We start from the raw sequence: 20319 nt of genomic DNA on the forward strand, positions 1-20319 counted from the left end.
CGGACCTCAGTTTCCACATCTCTGAAGTGGGTGTGATAAGAGCGCCTTCCTCTGGGTTCCCGGGGTAACTAAATGAGAGAGTGGTCCTGTAGTACGGCCTTCAGGAAGGTTCGGCCCATTTCCTCGAGGGCTCCCTCAGCCCCAGGAGTGTATGCGTGGTCAGGACCGCTATTTCTGGCAGCTCCTTCCTCCTTCCCAGTCTTCAAAGGTCCCTGGCCTCCCTTGGCACTGTGACCCTTATTCCTTCTCCCAGGGAGGCATCTTTCCTTAGGACCCACGCTGGCCCAGCTGGACGTGGAGCCCACAAGGAGGGGCTGAGGCCAACCACACCCAAGGGTGCTCCCAAGAGCTTCATGAAGAGGCCCCTTCATGCAGGTGGCCCACAGGCAGAAGGAGGCTGGAGAGCCTCTACCCTGATCTCCCCCGCCCCTCCCCTACTCTCCACCCAGGGAACAAGTTTACCAAAGACCCCACCAAACTGGAACCCGCCAGCCCGCCGGAGGACACCTCTGCAGAAGTCTCCCGTGCCACTGTCCTTGACCTGGCTGGGACTGCTCGGTAAGGCCCCACCCCAGCTTCTAGCCCATGGGCACCCCCACTCTGGACTGAGGTGGTGGCACCTGCAGGAAGGAGCGAAGCCTAGGGCTGGCTCAGGATTCCGTGCCCAGGTCTCCCAACCCTTCACAGGCACAGGGTCACCCCACACAAACACCCCTACACACACAGTGCGTCCTCACCCCACTGTGGGCAGGGAAAATCTAAAGGGACAGTGAAGGAGAACAGAGACCGTCAATTTTCTTCCACCTGGGAGATTCTTGTTCCCCCTTGGGAACGAGCTGCATGTCACCTGGTCTCAGCAGCCTTACTTGTGACCCAGGCATCTGCCCTGTGTGTCCACAAAGCCCTGCACTCAGTTCATAGCCCCGCCACTGTCCACCAGTGCCTCCCACCCACACTCTGGGCCCCTGGGGGCCAGGTATGGGCCATTCATCCCAAATTCCCATGTCTGGCCCAGGCCTCCCCCACAAGTTCCATGAATTAACTGAATCGTCCATCCTAGGCACCCTGCCCAGCTTTGCTTCCCAATCCCCTTCCCAGACCCCCGCAGCCTATAGCTCTCAGTCCTCCAAAAAACACTGATCAAACCCCCACTGTGCTGAATTGGCTCCCAACCTAGTCAGAGCTAGGCCTCAGGAGCTCCCAGCTGGTGGGGAAGGTGGACCCCCAGAAAGTTCACCCCAGGATAGCAAGCAGGCTCTTGTCCCTGGCACTGGGAACCTTGCGGTGGAAAGGGTCTGGGGGTAAACGTGGTCTAGGGTGCGTGCTGACTTGGCATGCACTGGGCATAGGGGAAAGCTGGGCTGGTGCCATGTCATTTCTCGGCTTCCTTCCCACAGGTCAGACAGGAGCGGGATCTCTGAAGACTATGGGCCAGGTGAGGAGGAGCAGGACCCGGCAGCCTCCAGCAGCCCCACCCAGCAGCTCAGAGCATGGGCCTGGGGCGATAATGAATATGCTCTGCCCACCCCTGCCCCCTCACCCCCCAGCCTCAGAGCATTCTGGGATTTGCAGAGCAGCTGGGAGCTCATGGGTAGTAGGGGGCTGTGAGGGGCAGGTGAGATTTGGGTAGCGCTGTGAGGGAGTCGGGAGACCTGGATTCTGGCATCACCACTGGCTCCTAGTATGTCTATGGCAATACTATTGTCTGTCCCTCTGTGAGCCTCAGTTGCCAGCTCTATAAATTGGAGACAGCGGGATTGGCCTGAGATCCTGCCTGCCCCTCCATTCGTAGTCTGGGCAGAAGCATGGGGGCTGATAGGACTTTTTCTGGGTGCTACTAGCAAAATCACAGACATGAAAATGTTTTGGAATGACTCACCTTGCCCAGCCAAGCTCATGTCCACATTTGACTGGATCTCCTGTTTCCTCCTCGCAGGAACCTCCGGGGAGCTGGGTGGGCTGAGGCCCATCAAAATTGAGCCAGAGGATCTGGATATCATTCAGGTCACCGTCCCAGGTAAGGGACAAACGTCTGAAGGGCTGCCCCTGCTGCCCCAATTTGAACCTACAGGAATCAGTCAACTCCCACAACAGGGCTCCTAGACCTACCAGAACCTCCGTGTCCCCTCCCATCTAGATTGGGGCTGTTCCCTCTTATCTCTCGAGGGCCTACCCTGGCTGTTGTTTTTCTAGTTTGGTCCTGAGGGTGGTGGGGCCACATCTGCCCTGTGTGCCCAGAGTCAGGTCTCAGCTCCAGCCTTCCTAAAGATCCACACCCCCCCCAACTTTACCTCTCTGGCCTGGCTTCCCTGGGATTTGGTAGGTAGGAGGGAGAAGAAAAGTCACTGGAGTAAGGATCTGAGTTTGACTCCAGGTTCGGAACCTCCAAGCCTCAGTTTCCACGTCTGTGAGAAGGAGGGTATAGCTGGCCTCTGGAGGTTCAGCATGGGTAACCACTGGGAGCCCCAGGGCCCAGGCCCCTGGGCGCCTGCCTGGCCTCTGATCATTAAGGCTGCCCTCCCAGATTTCCAGGGAACAGCCTCCTTAAGGGCCGTGCTCTGTGGGCATGCAGGACTGGGGTCCCTAAAGGACCATGACGGGGTGAGGCAGGCAAAAGATTCTCTTGTCATTTGGAATTTTATTTCCAGACCCTTCGCCAACCTCTGAGGAAATAATAGACTCAATGCCAGGGCATCTACCCTCAGAAGATTCTGGTTATGGAATGGAGATGCTGACTGGTAAGAAAGGAGCTGGGGACTCACCTCCCTGGGGCGTAATGGATAGAAGGTCAGGAACTCCCCAGGCTTTTCTTGGTATTGACTGTTCTTTTTTTTAAAATATGTCTTTATTGATTTCAGAGAGAGGAAGGGAGAGGGAGAGAGATAGAAACATCAATAATGAGTCATTGATCGGCTGCCTCCTGCACACCCCCTGCTGGGGATTGAGCCCGCAAACCAGGCATGTGCCCTCACCGGGAATTGAACCTCGATCTCCTAGATCATAAGTCAGTGCTCAACCACTGAGCCACGCTGGCCTGGCTGACTATTCTTCTTAGAGGAAACCCAGATCATGCCTGGTTCCCTTGTCCAGCCTCAGTTCCTTTCTGAAAACTTGAAGCTGACCTTTATAATAAGTCTGGTTACTAGTCTTTCCCAGAAGCTCCCATTAGGATTAACTTGGTCATTTATTCCACAGCTAATGATTGAGTACTTGCTGTATGCCAGATTCTATGTGAGGTGCTGGGGAAAGAACAGTGAAACAAACAGGCCAAAGTCCCTGCCTTCATGGGGCTGATATCCCACCCAGTGCAGGGAGACAGGTAATAAGCAAATCTAAACCCTGGCCGGGTAGCTCAGTGAGTTAGAGCGGCATCTTGATACCAAGGTTGTGGGTTCGATCCCCAGTCTGGGCATGTACAAAAAGCAACCAATGAATGCATAAATAAGTGGAACAACAAATCTCTTTCTCTCTCTTCCCCCCTTCCTCTCTCTAAAATCAATCAATACTTTTTTTTAAAACAAATCTATCAGTAAAATAGAAAGTCAGGTGTTGGTAAGCACAGGTGGCCCACAGGCAGGAGGAGGCTGGAGAAGAACTGGGGGCAGAAAGGACAGTTACTACAGGACTTGGGTGGTCAGAGTGGACTTCACTGAGAAAGTGACATTGGCGCAGAGACCTGAAGGAGGTGCAAGTGGGAGCTATGCAGATATCAGGAAAGAGCTTTCCAGCAGAGGAAACAACACATGCAAAGGCCCTGAGGTGGACTATGTCCAGCATGTCCTCAAGGAAGCCCAGGTAGCTAGAGCAAAGAGAGGTGGGAAGGTGAGGTCAGGGAGGTGATGGGGTGGGTTCTGCAGGGCAAGTACATCAAAGGAAGGAGTAGGGGCTTGATTCCGAGGATACAGAATACCTGGGAGGTTGGAACTAACAAGGGACATTTTAACAGTATTTACTCTGACCGTGGGGTTGAGAATGGACTGTAGAGGAAGGGGAACAAAGACAGAAACACTATTGCAGAATCTAGGCAGGAGGAGTGGGGTTTTTTATGTTTTGCTTTATTTACTTGGTTTTGGAACAAAACTGAAATGAATACTTTAGTGTATCTTATGTGCCCAGTTCCCAGCTCCAACCATTATCAACAGATGTTATTAGAGATAATAAAAATAAGAATATTATAGATAGTTAAAGTTTTTTAAAAGTGAATCATTATAGCCCTGGCTGGGTGGCTCAGTTGGTTGAAGCACTGTCCCACACACCAAATGATTACGGGTTTGATTCCTGGTCAGGGCAAATACTGGAGGCAACCGATTAATGTTCCTCTCTCTCTCTTTTCCTTCCTCTCTCTAAAATCAATTAAAAAAATAGCCTTGGGTAAGGATTTAAAAAAAAAGGTGAATCATTATGAAACTAAATAGTATGTAAATGATAGTATAGAAGCTTCATGGATATGGCAGAAAATGATGTCAGTACTCAGGTGATTGGAGTTTGAAAAACTCTGTAATAGGGACTCACACCAGGCCAGGGAACTTTAAGAAGAGGGATGACATGAGTGTGATGTCCAGTGTGGGCTTCATCAGGGAAAGGAGGAGAGGGACAGGCATTGCTTAAGGATACCATGCAAAAGCCCAATTGGCAGCATTTAAATGAACAGTGTAAAGAGAACTCAGAATTGTAATGTTCAGTGTGAAAAGCAAGTTCAGATGGATATGGACACTATAGCATTTATCTAAAGTTGGAAACATTAAAATGGTATTATTTTAATATTTTAAAATCGGGTGCAAATATGACCACATGCCAGCATATATTCACTTCTGGCTGGTGGGTACATGGGTGTTTGAAATGTTTAAATATTCTGTATGCTTTCTTGTACTTTTTCATTTTTCCCCTACCAAAAATAAACAAGTGATTGGAAAAATAAATAAGAAGGCTTTCTGCAGGCCCCAGAGGGTGGTGCCATGTGAATTGGTGACAGAATAAGGGCAGAACCTCTCCGCCCCTCATTTGCTTCCATCCCTGTCAGAGAGTAGTCTGGAAATGGGAAAGAGCGAGGGAGGAGAGTCCCATTCATTAGGGAGATACGAGGGTCTGCAGAGAGCTGCTGTGGATGAGAGTAATCTCCAGCTTCTGACAAGTTAAATCCCAGACAGCTAATACCTGAGATCCACCGTCTGTGGTACTTGAGAAGTCATGGTGGATGGAAGCTAAGCTACAAAAGAAAACAGACTTCAAGATGAGGGTTTGCCCAAATTGCAGACAGATTGGGCATCAGTCCCAGGCACAGATCTGGAAAAGATTTCTACATAAATGACTGCGAGGCATCAGAAGGGACCCATTGTGCGTCATGCATGGGGAGTGAGTTGGCTCATGGCTCATCAGGATCTAGGGCAGGCCCTGGGCCAGCTGGGGAAGCAGGGTGCAGGGGTACCCCAGCCTTCGCCTGGGGGAGGTTTCCTGTGCTGTCCTGTCCTGAAGGGCTCGGTCCTTCCAGGAATATTTATCAGTTAGTTGGATAAAGGTACCTCAGGCAGCAGGATCATGCAATTTGCAGATGGCTGAGGAAGGAATGGGTACTCTACCCAAGACTGATGTTCCTGTGGCTTTGACGGACCAGAACACTGGGCTGAAATGCACAAGAATTCACAGCCCAAGGATGTGTGTAATGGGTTGTGTTCCCCAGGGAACAGACTGAGATGGAGTTTAATGTGTGAGGTGTTGATTGGGGGCTGCCCTGGGGATCAGCACCTATGTAAAGGAAGGGATGGAAGCACGAGGGGGCAGAGGGGAAGGCTGAGCCATGATGTGGCCCCAGTAACGGTCTCTACCAACCCCATGGGGACTCTGGAGCCAGAATAGCCCCCCCCGCCGGAGTTGTTCTCAGTTGGACTGGGATGTCCTGGCCTCTATTCCTCCTTCATTGGTCATGGGCTGTGGGCTAGCCCAGAAGAGTGGTCCTTGAAGGGGCAACTGCCCCAGGCTGCCAGCTAAGCACAGTCTCTGCTGCTGGGGCAACAGGCCGTGCGTCTTGGTACACCCCAGTGTCCACCACAACAGGAACGGATGATTGAGCCAAAAAGAGAGACACCAGTAAACAAACACAGCGAGGGAACAGGCACAGAGGAATGAGGGCTTGCACAGGGGCGGCTCTTTTGCACCTTCTAGTTAGGCAGACCTTTTGTCTAGTGTGTTGGGAAATAGGTACTCACACGGTGCAAATGCAAATGCACATATTGCTTTTTAAAGAAATTTGTCAGCTTGAAGAGCCATGAAAATGAGTTCCCCGTGGTCGTTCCAGGAATCCAGTCCTAGGGAAAATATCTGAAATACAGACAATATTTTTTGCACAGAGGTGTTTGTAAATGTGTTACTGATGACAATAAAAAATTGGAAAGAACCAGTCCAACTACCGGGGCACCATTAATGGTATCCTCCTGATGCAGCCACTAAAAATAGGCAACAAGGGGGAATGCAAAAGACACAAAAATGAGTGTGCTCTGTTGACAACTGTGCTGAAACCATAATCACTGGTTAAAGAAAAAAAGAAATATCAAAACAGTAGCTGTGTTAGGTTATGTGTTTTATCTTTCTCATGTCCTAAATCAGTTGTGATGTGCTTTGGATCCCTTGGTGATGAGGAAGGAATATTATTTGTTAGGCTGGGCATGACCAGACTTGACAGCTGTGTGTGGAGACTGTGGGGAGCTTAGCTGGCCAGAGGTTCAGGATGAGCTGCCAGTGTGGCCTGGCCACTAAAGGGTCACATGGCGCCTGGCTGCACTCACAGCAGTATGAGAGGAGTCCATGGTGGTGGCTCTATGGGAGTCGGGGACAATGGACCAGCATGGTGCCATTTCTATTGGAGAGGTTTCTCCCTCCTGGTTTGACAGCAGGAAACTGAGGCCGTCTTTTTCTTCACACGTACTAATGCGTGTGGTTGCTATTTTGTACACTCTGTCCTTCGTTTCCTTGCCCTGCACAGCTCTGCAGCGGCATGGTGCTTGCTATGTCGGCATGCCCTTGATCATTTATTGAGGTTGTTTCCAGTTTCTCACTGTTGAAATGGGGGAGCAGTCAGAATTTGGGCCCCCAAAGCACCCAGGTTGCCCCCTCGCTGCCTTTGAAAGGCCCCCCAGGAGTGGACCTAGCCCAGTTTGGGGTGGCAACAAGGATGGCAGAAGCCCTTCCCAGTTTGGGCTCCTGTGATGACTGGATCAGGTCATCTCCCACCTGATGCTCTTGATTGTCCTACTGCCTGGGGGGGTGGCACTACACACATGGACAGCTCATGGCAGGGACAGATTTTGGGGCCAGGTCTCCCCTCTCCTGTCCCTCACAGGCCACCTAGTGAACTTAATAGGTGTTCCAGGTGTGGCATCTGGGCAGCTTCCTACACCCCAGGATAGATACAATACCTGACTCCTTGTCACCGACACCTGCCCAGGGAAGCCCTCCCTGGTGGCTCTGCTTGTCCCTCTGTCCCCATCAGACTCATCTCTTTCTGTCGGCCCCACTCCGGTGTATTAGTGGGTCCCCCAGAAGCTGACCTGAGACAAGTGTTTGGTTCATTTGGGAGAAGATGGGGCACCCCAGTACGAGGTGGGATGTGGGACTGAGGCAGTACAGTCGTGTTGTCAGGTGTGTGACCACTGCAGGCAGCTGAGCCCATGCGAGCCCACGGATCACACGCTGAGCTCGCAGCTGGGTGAGGAGGGAGCTGGGTTAGTGACCTGCCAAGTCGCCCCCATCATTGGCTGAGAGCTGTTTCCAGGGCATTAGTCGCAGGCTCAGTTTGCTGGTTCTCCCACGGCCAGTTCTTCAGGCAGAATCAGGTGGACCCAGCATGTACTGCCCATAGTGTCTCCATTTCCCTGAGGAAAGTTTAGGCCAAAACCTCAGGGCTGGCCCTCCACCTTTTCAAGTTGGTGGTTGCACATAAATGAAAGCTTCCAGAACCTTCCAGCTCCTTCCAGGCTAAGCCTCAAGACTCAGGCTTCTCTGGTGATCTCAGATGTGTGGGTTCACCTTCCCTCAGTCGGTGAACTGGCCTTGACCATTGACAGCTCTCCCAGGATTAGCCCCTTTCCTTCAGCTCAGGATCGCAGCTGGGACGGGGACAGTGTCCTGCCTCCCTCGTCACCAACTGCTCTCTCAAGCTGGGCGAGCAGACCTGGGATCCACCTGCTGCACCATCCCCAGCACAGCTGCATGTCATGGGCAGCAAAGAGCTGTTTAAGGGCTACTACCGCATGCGAAGGCACCAGTGAGCTTCCCAAGTCACAAATGTTGAAAATCCCTCAGTGCCCTCCTCAGCCCTGGCCACGGCCGAGGCCTATCCTCCTCACAAACACTCCCACTGTCCACATTTGCATGTGATCCTCCAGCCAAAACCCATCACCTCAGAGTTTGGCCCCTCCGCATGCTGTTCCTCCCTTCCTGCCTATGTCCCTGCCATCCCACTGCTTTTCCTGGACACTGGGCCCAGCCCAGGTGTTCCCCTCCTGCAGGAAGCTTCCCCTCCTCAGACCCCCAAGGCCAGCAGGAGACCCTCTCTACCCCCATGCAGCCTCAGCAGTCACCTCCCCTATTTGCTGCCCTGTATCCTTGCTACAAGCATCTGGAAACAAGCTTGTATCCATTGCTGGCAGCCTGGGCTGGCGCCAGTGCCACCTCATCAATCACAACCCCTGACTACCTGACCCGGGGTGGCTCCATGCCCCCCACCTGCTCCTCCCTCTGTCCCCTTATCTGATTCTGTTTCTCTTGATGGCATCGCCACCATCTGGCGTTATGTGTTATGTCTGTGTCACACCAAGAGGACAAGGCGTTGTCTTGTTCCTGCACGTCCTTAGTGCCTAAAACAGAACGTAGTGTATAGTAGGAAGGACAGCAGGCACAGGGCTGGCCCCCGGGGAGTACTCAGCAAATGTGATGGGATCCCTGGTCTCGGAACTTGCCCTCCCTGCGTGGAGATGAGGGTGGGGTGTCTGTACTCATTCAAGGTCCCTGATCTTGTCTGGGGGTCACTATGCCATGCTCCAGAGGCAGAGCCTGCCAGCCTGCCATTCCCCACCTGTCTGGCCTGACTGGCAGCACAGGGTGCAGGAGATGATGAATGTGGCTTCCCAGCATCCTCTGTTCTTTTTCAGACAAAGGCCCCAGCGAAGACCTGCGGCCTGAGGAGAGGCCTGTGGAGGGTGAGTCACTGACCACTTCCCACATTTCACCCACTCCTCCATCTCTGCTGCCCCCCCTGCCCCTCATCTTCCCTATGTCTCTCCAACACCCCGCTTGGGGGTGGGGGTCCTGTGGGATGCCTGAGGTGGGAGGTTCACAGACCTGTTTTCTAGAACTAGGAGGTACCTGGTCAGAGGTACAGCAGTTCTTTCTGGGAAGGAAAATTGCAAGGCTTTCTATTTCTGTTTTAGTATGCACAGTGCTTCTTTCCACAAAGATCTTAAGAGTGAGGTCTGAGTCTAGTCTTCCTGAGCAAGTGGGATTTAGGCCTGAAAGCACAAAATTGGTTTTGTGCTTTGTCCATGAGACATGCTCATTTTTAGGAACACTGCTCATTCCCTTCCTGCTGAGAGTGAGAACAGGCCAGGAAGGGAGATCAAGCCGAGGACAGGCCTGTTTCATCTCAGGAGTATCTGCCCCTGACATGGAATGAATGGGTGTCAGAGGAGAGACGCATCACTTCCCCAAACCCAGCCTGGCAGCTGGGACCATGAAGTGTTAACAAAAGTCCACTACCACCTGGTAGTGGCATACTCTATTTGCAGGCTTAGTATTTACTCATTGGTTAAGTAACTTGCTGAGCTGGTCTGGAGTGACACTTATTTAGAAAGGCCCGTGATCATTCTTAGGCCACAACTTCCAGATCTCCACTCAGCCTGGTGATGCCCTAGACTGGACTTCATAAGCAGGTATTTAAGCCCAGGAATTGCAGACCTGTCTGGGGTGCGATTTCTGAAGGAATAGATTACCTGCCTCCACCACCCCTGGCCTTCTCCATCCCAAGGTCCCACCACAGGGTCATTTTTGGTGCCAGCAGAGCTGGGACATGAGCTGAGAAGCAGGGTGCTGCTGCCACTGAGGAGGCTCAGCAGGCTGCTTTTTGCCTTTCAGACAGCCACGGCGATGTGATCCGGCCCCTGCGGAAGCAGGTGGAGCTGCTCTTCAACACAAGATACGGTGAGCAAGGAGCCGGACAGGGTCGGGGCAGCCTGGCCTGGCCCCCCATCCCAGCTGCTCACTGCACAGGAACAAGGTGGGAAGGGGAGGAAGGGGCTGGGACCTATTGGAAAAGGGATGGGGGCACCCAGGGAGACTGAGGCACTGCCAGAAAACCCCTCCCTCTGAAACACTACACCTTGGCCTGATTGGTAAACACGCCCACGTTCACTCACATCTGCCTCAGCCTCAGGTTGGAGAGGTTGATTCACTCCACTGTAAGAACTGCCCCTCTGTCCCCATGGGCACCCGCGTTCAGGGTCCTTCGGAGGACTCGTATGTAGCAAGGACTTTCCTACTAGAGAGAGACCAGGAGAGAGGATGGGGAGGTAGGGTAGAAAGATTTATTTATTAAGCGCCTATGATTTCCCACGCACTGGCTAAGTGCTTCGCACAGGTTCTCTCATCCCATCTCACAAAATCCCTGTGTTCTCATACCCATTTTACAGATGAGGAAAATGAGGTCTGGTGAAGTGACATGGCTTCTCTGAGATCCCACAACTAGTCAGTGGCAGCACTTCCCTGGACCTTAGATCTGTCCTCTTCCCAAAGCTTGGTGTTGGGCCACACAGAGTTTGGGGGTTCTTTATGGTGGTGGGGGACCCTCTAGAGGGCCTTTCTGGCAACACAGGGATGCATGGTCTTGGGTGGAGCCAACGCCAGGTCTCACCAGCTGTCAGTGGCTTCTCCTGCACTGCCTGGGTGTGAGGGCACAGAATGAGCATGAGATTGGGGTTCACATACCTCAGCTCTGGAGCTCTGGGACCCGAGATGAGTTACATCCCATCTGAGCTCCAGGTCTCTTACTTGGAGACAGGGTAACAGTACTCACCTCTCAGGAAGGTTGGGAAAGTTCAACTAAATGCTGACTCTAAAAGGGCGCTGGCACCTGTGGTCCCCTGTGCAGATGTGGGAGGTGGGAGTTGAGGCTGGTGGCCCTGCAGCTCTAGGTGGCCCTACAGTAGCTGTGTCTCTGCAGCCAAGGCCATTGGCATCTCGGAGCCCGTCAAGGTGCCCTACTCCAAGTTCCTGATGTACCCAGAGGAGCTGTTTGTGGTGGGGCTGCCTGAAGGCATCTCCCTCCGCAGGCCCAACTGCTTCGGGATTGCCAAGCTCCGGAAGATCCTGGAGGCCAGCAACAGCATCCAGTTTGTCATTAAGAGGTAAGGCCTGGCAGGTCTGTGGGCCCTCCAGGCTTGCCCAACATCCAGGAGCAGTACCGAAGTACCATCTTCCTCTTCAGAGTGGGGCAAACTTTTGTTTTGTTTTGTTTTGTTTTGTTTTCAAAGAGTAGGGTATTAATTGGGCGCAGTTGGGCAAGCACAAGATTATCCAGGCTCAGTCCAGGCCTACCAGGCTCTCAGTCTCCAGTTTGCCAACACGTGGAATGGGAATGTGCCCGCCGGCTTGCTCTCCTAGACCATTCTGAGCATCCTCTGGACTAGTGTGTTGGTGGCCTGGGCCAGGGGGCATCAGGGCACTGCTGAGGGCAATGCCCATTATCCCAGGATTGGAAAAGATGGCTGTGGCCTTTCCAGGTCCCTTTTGTTTCCTTGGAAATCTCAGTTTTGTTGGCAAGAGCCCAATGGGGCTGTGTGCCCATCTTGGATGTAAAGTCCCCCTGGAGGAGGTAGGGACAAGCTATTAATTTTTGAAAGGACAAGGACTTGGGGAGGAACATTGTTTTGTGTTTGTTGCTTCCGTGTGTTACTGTCATGTCTTGTAAATTTAGGTTTGGTTTGGTTGAAAGTGGCAAAAGAGACTCTTAAGGGTGTATTCCCTCTTGGAGAAGTAGATGGCCCCCAGTGTTCTTCACACCTAGAGGGGCAGACGGGGCTCTCCCATGGGACCTGGTTTGCATCAGGAGAAGTAGGGAAGGTGATGCCTCAGGAGACAAAAATAGTGGATACCTGGTTCCTTCCTTCAACAAATAGCATCTCAAGAGCCAACCATGTGCCAGGCTGTGATATAACAGCAGATGTCACTAAGTCCTGCCCTTGGGTTGACCAATCTCACCAAGTAAAATGACAATATAATGTCAAGTAGAGATAAGTGCTGTAATGCAAGGTAAGGGGGCAGAAAGGGGTAAGGAGAAACTTGTCTAAGGAGGTGACAGTGGAACAGAGACCCAATGAAGTGAGCCATGTCAGTATCTGGTGGAAGAGTGTTCAGGCAGAGGGAACAGCAGGTGCAAAGGCCCTGAGGCAGGTACATGCTTTCGTGTTTCAAGACTAGCAAGGCCCAGCGTCACTGGTACAAAGTGAGCCAAGGAAGAATGGCGAGTGGTGAGGCCTAAGAGATAGCAGGGGCCAGATTACACAGTCTTGGGCTGGCTTAAAGAGTTTGGATTTTATTTCAAACTTAATGAAAACTCACTGGAAGGTTTTGAGGAGAGTGATATGATCTGGTCTATTTTTTATTTTCCAGCCATGGGGTAGAGAGGACTCTGGGAGGTATGGGCAGGGATGGAAGCAGGGACCAGCGAAGAGGCTTTACTCTGGCCCAGGGGATAGGGCAGCAGCTTGAACTACATAAAGACAGGGTGGGAGTAATGAAAGTTGTCAGATTCAGGCAATATTTTGAGGAATTTGCTGAAAGACTAGATGTGGGGTGTGAGAGGAATAGAGGACTGAATGACTGTAAGGTTGCAGGCTGAGCACCCAGGCTGGCGGTGTTGCCATTTTCTGAGATGGAGACGATGTGGGTGGAGGCCGCAGTCGAGAGCTGGGTCTGACGTGTGTTAGTTTTGAGATGCATTGGGCCTTTCGGGGAGAGACAGCAGGTGGATTACGGGACTGACAGTCCTTATGCTCAGTGGAGACCTCAGGGTGGGGAAAGAACTTTGGGAGCTGTCAGCATTTAGGAGGGATGCACACATGGAGGCAGCTTGCCACACTCATCCCCTCAAACCCAGAACCGAAGCACTTGGGCAGTTTGAAGGTAGGAGACAAATCAACAGCAAATCCACATGAACTCACCTTTCTCGTTATTTACCTGCAGAGACAGCCTCTCCCCTGTGCTCCTGAGCATTTAAAAAAAAAATTATATATTGATTTTAGAGAGAGAAAGAGCGGAAGGGGGGAAGAGAAAGAGAGAGAGAACATTGATACTTATGCTTTCAGTGGTTGATTCTTGTATGTTCCCTGACCAGGGATCGAACCTGCAACCTTTTGGTGTATGAGACGATGCTCCAGCTCACTTAGCCACCCAGCCAGGGCAAAAATATAGCAATTTTGCCTGGCCGGGCATGGCTTAGCAGTTGAGCATCGACCTAGGATCCAGGAGATCGGGGTTTGATTCCCAGTCAGGGCACATGCCTGGGTTGCGGGCTAGGCAGCCGATCAATGACTCTCTCATCATTGATGTTTCTCTCTCTCTCTCTCTCTCCCCCTCCTTTCCTCTCTCTGAAATCAATAAAGATATGTTTTAAATATATATATATATATATATATATATATATATATATATATAGCAATTTTAAAAAGTGAATTTAACTTTTCCATTTTCCTGAAAGCCAAGTGAAGAAAGTGATTCAAGTGGGTGGGTGATTAACCTTGTCAGTGCAACAGGCGGGCAATGGGACTAAAGACTAGTCAGGATGATTTTGAACACTTAAGTATCTTTATTACATTATTCCTCATTTTAAAAATTAGCAAAAATGCTGTTGGGACTATTAAGTGAAAAATAGCCACTTCTCATTAATCTTATTTTTAAGAAGGATACATTTGGGAGGTGAGGTTCTAGACTTAGATAGACATATGGCTACATTAACAACTTTGTGAATATTGTAAAAGCCACTGATTGGCATATTTTAAAAGTGAATTTTATGGTATGTGTAGTTCTTTGCTGAGGCTGCCATAACAAAGTACTACAGACTAGGTGGCTTAAATAACACGAATTTATTTCTCTCAATTCTGGAGACTAGCAGCTCAAGATTGAGGTGTTGGCAGGTTTAGTTTCCCCAAGGCTTCTCTCCTTGACTTGCAGATGCCCACCTCCTTACTGTGTCTTCAAATGGTCTTTTCTCTGTTCTCACCCATCCCTGGTATCTCTCTCTGCATGATCTAATCTCCCCTTCTTGGAAGGACACCAGACAGATGGATTAGGGCCCATCCTAATGTACTCATTTAAATTTAATCACCTCTTTAAAGACCCTGTTTTTCAATAGTCACATTCTGAAGTACTGGGGGTTAGGGCTTCAACATGAAATTTGGGGGAGAAATTATCACCTGCAGGAGACATCACTGATTCATTGACGACACTCTTTCTGCCTGAACCTGATCTCCACATCCTTCTAAACAGTACTCCAGACAACCACTACCTGTTAATTAGAGTTGGCACGAAATCAAATTAAACTTTCTGAACCTTTGGTCAAAAAACATTATTAACCCATATCCTTGAACTTTTATGCAAAGTTTTTGTATTCTTTTGTGCATTTTTCTGGAAAAACGGGCCCTTGCTTTCATCAAATTCTCCAACATTAACCCTTTGGAAATTGTAAACCATGAGTAGATTCTCACGGTGGGAGACTGAGGTCCAGGGCAGTGATGGTGGGAGGTTATAAATGAATGTAGTGCTACAGATCTTTTGCTAACCACCAGAGTTAGCAGATCCCACAGTTTCAGGGCACAGGCCCTAACAAGAATGTCCCCATTTCAGACACCAGCCAGAAGTTCAAGGAGCCCTGGGCCACCTACACTTCTGAGCAGCTAGCTTCCCATGGCTCCCCAAGTTCAATAATTAGCTAGATCAACTCACAGAACTCAGAAGAGGCTGTGTTATGATTACAGTTTTACATAAAGGATGTAAGTCAGGACCAGCCAGTTGAAGAGACACAAAGGGTGAGGTCTGGGAGGGCACTGGACACAGAGCTCCCACGCCCTCTCCCATGAAATCAGGGAACGGCACCCTCTCAGCATATTGATTTGTTCACCAACTAGGCAGTTCCTCTGAGCTTCAGTGTCCACAGTTTTTATTGGGACTATGATGCATTATGTAGTCTTGGTTAGATTATTGGGTATGTGATTGAACACAATCTCCAGCCTCCCCTACCACCACCACTAGAAGTCAGGAGATTGAGCTAATGTCAGGTGGCTCAAAGCCTCAGTCCTCTAATCACATGGTTACTCTTCCTGAATCCTGGGTCAGCTTATTAGCATAAACATAGGTGTGATCCGAGAGGCTCACAAAGACACTCCTGTCATTCCAGAAATTCCAAAGATTTAGAGGTTCTCTCCCTGGAACCAGGGACAAAGAATCAGACCAACTCTTGCATGGCACTGACTCAGAATGCCCCATTTTCAGTGCAGCCTTGTCCAGCTAGAGTGGGCCTGTCTGGGTGGTGGGGTCTGGAGTCTGTGGCAGCATGCGGGCACTGGAGAGGCAGGCTGGCCAGAGGAGGCCTGAGGGCATGGTGGAGTGGGACAGGTAACAGACTGAACTGCCTTCAGATCTCTCGGAGAGAAGACCAGGGTCTAGTGTGAGGACTGGTCTGTGGTGAGGCTGCCCACAAAGGTGATGAGCTCTCCACCACAGAGGTGGCCGAGCAGTGACACAGAGACCCTGCCTGGGAGTGAGGCCAAAGGTCAGACTCAGGACACTCTGCCCCCAGGTCAAGCAGCCAGCCAGTGAGGATTTGATGCCTTTCCGGGCAGCAGGCATCTGCATTAGCTCAGTGCCTGGCACAGGGCTGAGCTCCCAGGGCCAGGGAGGGAAGAGGCACAGCCCTGCCTTGGCCCACAGTCTCAGGAGCTGGAAAAGGCCTCAGTCTGCGTTCAGACCCCCACCACTACCTCTCCCCTTCTCCTCATAGGGAATCTGAGACTCAGTACCTTCCACGGTCCTACGTTGTCTCCTCAAACTTGGACGTGTAAGGCCTGCTCCCCTCTGTTTGAGCCAGGACAGGGTTTTTATCCCATTTCATATGAGAAAACAGGTCCAGGTGGGAAGAGGGTGTCCCTCAGCTGGAGAGGCTGCAAGTGAGGGGGCGAGGGGCACCTACTTTGAACTCTGCCCCTTGAGCTGTGTGGTCTTGGGGATGTTACTCACCTTCCCGATGCCTCAGTCTGCTCGTCCTGAGAATGGGATGATGGAAACAGTACCTACCTCAAGGACATTGAGCAGGTTTCCTCATGCCTGGGAAGGGCTTTGTGGAGTCTGTGTAGATAGAGAGGTTAGTGGAAAGCTGGGCCTGGTGCTCGAGGCCCCCAACTCATAAGTGAAATGGCAGCTCTCAGTTGTCAGCCAGAAACCTCGGGCCTTCCTTACACCTCCAAGAACTTGCCACACAGTCATCCCAACGGCTTCTACACTTAAAACTAGCTCTGTGGGGAGCCCCGCAGACCATGTGCTCTGACCCTGGACAGTGGCAGTCATACAGCATCCTGGAACTGAGAGTAAGGATGTCAGTCCCACCGGGCCAGGACCAGGCTAGTTAGTCTCACTGCCAGCTGAATCCTCAGAGCCCAGTGCAGACCTCCACCCCCAGCTGGATCTCAACGTGGGTCTGAAGGACAGCTTCAGGGGAGGAGGAGGGCAGGGACCCCAGACCTGGACTGTCCGAGGCAAAAGGGCCCATTGCACAGATGTACAGACTGAGGCTCAGAGGGGAGGTCTGTGCAGTACACGGAAGGCTTAGAGAGACCTTGGTGACAGCCCCACTTGTATTTTCCAGGCCTGAGCTGCTCACCGAAGGAGCCAAAGAGCCCATCACGGACAGCCAAGGTACCCTGCACAGGGTCATGGGCTAAGGTGCGGGCTGGGCGTGGGAGGGGTCCAGGCCTCTGCCACCACCCCTCCTTTGCTTCCTCTCTCCTCCCCTAGCATCCCCCAACTGCCCTCCCCATCGGGTTTGCCCCTACCTTTGTCCCTGGGTCTCAGGAGCTAGCTGCCTGCTCACCCTGGCTTCTCTCCCCCGCCCCCAGAGAGGGATTCCGGGGACCCTTTTGTGGACAGGAGCCTGAAGAGACAGGGCTTTCAAGGTAAGGTTGCAGCTCAGGATGGGGTCAACTGTCCCAGCTTCATGACCTTGACCTGGCTTGGGTTTGAAAGGCCAGATGGGGTGGGGCTGGACACAACCTCAAGGCCTGGGGGGCTAGGTGAGGTGGGCTGGCATTGGGGACAGGGCTATAGCCTGACAGCGCTAAGAGGCTCCACAAAAGCTTGAGCGGGGTGGGGGGTTCCACCGGGTGCAAGAGCCCACCACTGTCCACCCGGGATGTCCACTGCCCAGCCCACTGCATATTAGGCGGTCAGCCTTGCTCTTACTGCTTTCAAGTCAGGAGCGGGAGTTCACCAAGAGCAAGGAGGGCTCTCCAGAGGAGGAAGACTGCAGCGGGGCCAGGAAGGGATGGGAGGAAGTGAATGTGGGGGGAGAGAAGAGGAAGAGCGTGAGTAAAGGCCTGAAGTGTGGCCCATACCTGAGAAACAGAAACAGCCGCTCTGCCCCTCCCATCTGGGGGGGGTGCAGTATCACTTCTCAGCATTTTAGTTGAGATCAAGTGTAGCAGCAGCGAGGGGGCAGAGAACAGCCGTCCGAGCGCCTGTTGGGGCAACCCTAGGTGTGGCTGCGTGAGTGGGCGCTTCTTAGGTGAGCCCTGGGTGGTCACTGTGGCTCTGAGGAGAAAATGGGTCAGTGAGATCAGTGACGGGAAGGGCCAGCCCTGGAGGTGGGGGAGCCCTGAGAGATAGGACCCAGATCCCAGGGGCATGGCTGCTCACTGCCCAGTCTCTCACTCCTTCCTGGGAAGCTGGAACTTCCTGTGATGAGGGAAGTTGAGTCTCTCACTGCACCCCAAGGCTCCTCATACCCAGTCCTCTTAATATACAGGTCCAGATCTGTTCCCTCACCTCTCTCTTCCCACAAGGCAGTGCCAGGCGGTAACCTCCCCAAAGACAGGGGTCCCCCTGTCACATGCTGGCATATAGGCTCCTTAGTAAACACCCTCCTGGTGAGTAAGTGGCCACTGGGAGCTGCTAGGCTGGCTCCCTGCCTCTCTGGGGGCTGCCCAGCCACCTGAGCTCGCATCTCCCGGCCCCAAGCCCACCATGGCGCAGGAACCGATCCTCTTCATGGCGTCTCTCACCTCCAGGCTTATTTATCGCCGTGGTGGTTTTCAAATGTCAACAATTAACTCAATTTCTAACTCACTGCTGTTGTCACAACTGTGTGCATCCTTCCGGAAACACACACATCTCTGTCAAGATGTTAGCTCTGAAGGACCTGAGGGGCCCACTCGAAGGATCCGATAATTGCCAGAGAAGGAGGTCCCCATAATTAGAAAATCATATTCCTTAAAAGTCACTAAGTGCCTTTTAATTTAATAGCCCAAATCCATAATTGTCGTTCATTTTGCAGAAAATTATGACGCCAGACTCTCCCGGATTGACATCGCCAACACGCTGAGGGAGCAAGTCCAGGATCTGTTCAATAAGAAATACGGTGAGGCCTGGGCACCTGGGTGGAGGGAACCCGCAGGGTGGGAAGAGAGGCAGGAGCTTCCCGGGTCCATTGCAGTCACCTCTGGGAAAACCATTCATCCACTTATAAATATTTCTGGAGCAATTACTATGTACTAGGTACTGGAGACACAGCAGTAAAGAAAACGCACAGTCCCTGCCCTTATGGGACCCATACCATAAGTCAGTGAGGAGAGAGACATTCAGCAACTACACAGAATCTAACAATGAGGAATTGCTCCACGATCATGCAGGAAAAGTGCAGGCTGCTCAAGAGAGTAACTTGGGTGCTTTCCTTAAATTGTGGGCCAGGGAAAGCCTCTGAAGAAAGAGCTGAAGGATAGATAGTTTAGGAGTTAATCAAGCAAAGTGTGAAGAAAGGACATTCCAGCTATGGTGATGGCATGTGCAAAGGCCCTGAGGCTTGTACTGAGAAGGCGACAAAGCTGAAGCATGGAGGTAGAGGGAGGAGGGGACCCTATGCAGCAGGCCAGGAAACAGCTGATCATCCACGGTATCAGCTTTGTATTTTGTTGGGAAGAATGAAGTGACTGGAGCCACTTTGCACTTTTGAAGTATCTTCCTGGACGCTGTGAAGAAAGTGAATGGGTGCGGGAGGCCAGGGTGGATGGTGGAAGACAAGCTCAGAGGCTGGAGTGGTAGCTCAAGCCAGAGTGATGCTCTTGGCTGGGGCCCTGGACTTAGTACTTGAGGAAGGTGGATGGAGTTGAGATGTGCTCAGAGAGAATCACTGGTGCTGAATTGGCAGGGAGTGGGGAGGAAAGCAGAGGCCTCCTGGCTTGAGGAAAACGAGCTAGAATAAGTTAAGATGCTTTTTGGCCTCAAGTAATAAAAACAAACTAAAACTGGCTTGAACAATAAAGGGGATTCAATAACAATGACCATTTATTATATCTCATTGGTGTCAGTGAGTCAACTCGCTCAGGGAAATCTCCCAAGGTTGCAGCCAGAAGGTGGCTGAGACTGGGACCACCTGGACAGCTTCCTGACTCGCATGTCTGATCCGTGGGCTGGGGAAACTGCTGGGGCTGGAACAGCGGGGCCCCTCGGGCATCTCTTAATTTCTGTGAGATCCCTCCATGTGAGCTTTCCAGCATAGTGACTCCAGGGTGGCTAGATTTCTACTTGTCAGTCTGGGCTCCTGAGGCACGTGTCTGAGAGAACCAGGTGGAAGCTGTGTTGCCTTTTATGACCCAGCCTCAGAGGTCTTACAGTATCACCTCACCTCTGTTGTATACTGTACAGGTTGAAGCAGTTATAAAAGTCCCATCCCCAGTTCTCTATGGGGGAGTGTAGATGTTATGCTGTGAGAAGAACATGTGGGATGGGAGGAAAATTGATACAATCAGCCATAGCTCATAGCATGGGAGGTCCAGCAGTAGAATGGCCTTCAGGGTCAGCTGGATTCAGCAGCCCAAGAATGTCCTTGCATCATCTCAGGCTGACTTCCCGCTTGTTGGCAGAATGGCTGCAGCAGGTCCGGACATCCCATCTGCACACTCTGGAAGGAGTGAGAGTTCTGGCCCTTTCACAGGCTTTCTTAAGAAAGCCAGGTTATTTCTTTTCCAGAATCCCCTGAGTTCTCCCCTTGTTTCTCAAGGGCCCCTATAGAGT

The 20319-nt window shown here is 51.7% G+C and overlaps 1 protein-coding gene across 3 annotated transcripts in view; it reads left to right on the plus strand.

The window, feature by feature from the left end:
* Positions 1-20319, plus strand: part of GTF2IRD1 (GTF2I repeat domain containing 1) — a 99172-nt gene that overhangs the window by 46707 nt on the left and 32146 nt on the right. For 2 of the 3 annotated variants that reach the window (XM_087815604.1, XM_087815603.1), the window contains exons 11-20: positions 450-558; positions 1398-1435; positions 1937-2017; positions 2649-2738; positions 9144-9191; positions 10123-10188; positions 11207-11390; positions 16901-16950; positions 17151-17207; positions 18584-18667. In XM_087815604.1, coding sequence (XP_087671730.1) covers positions 450-558; positions 1398-1435; positions 1937-2017; positions 2649-2738; positions 9144-9191; positions 10123-10188; positions 11207-11390; positions 16901-16950; positions 17151-17207; positions 18584-18667 — 807 coding nt within the window. The remainder of the gene's footprint in view (positions 1-449; positions 559-1397; positions 1436-1936; positions 2018-2648; positions 2739-9143; positions 9192-10122; positions 10189-11206; positions 11391-16900; positions 16951-17150; positions 17208-18583; positions 18668-20319) is intronic. The other variant, XM_087815605.1, reaches the window with a different exon arrangement.

The sequence above is a fragment of the Miniopterus natalensis genome, chromosome 3, assembly GCF_054644295.1.
Source record: "Miniopterus natalensis isolate mMinNat1 chromosome 3, mMinNat1.hap1, whole genome shotgun sequence".
NCBI classification, from domain to species: Eukaryota; Metazoa; Chordata; class Mammalia; order Chiroptera; family Miniopteridae; genus Miniopterus; species Miniopterus natalensis.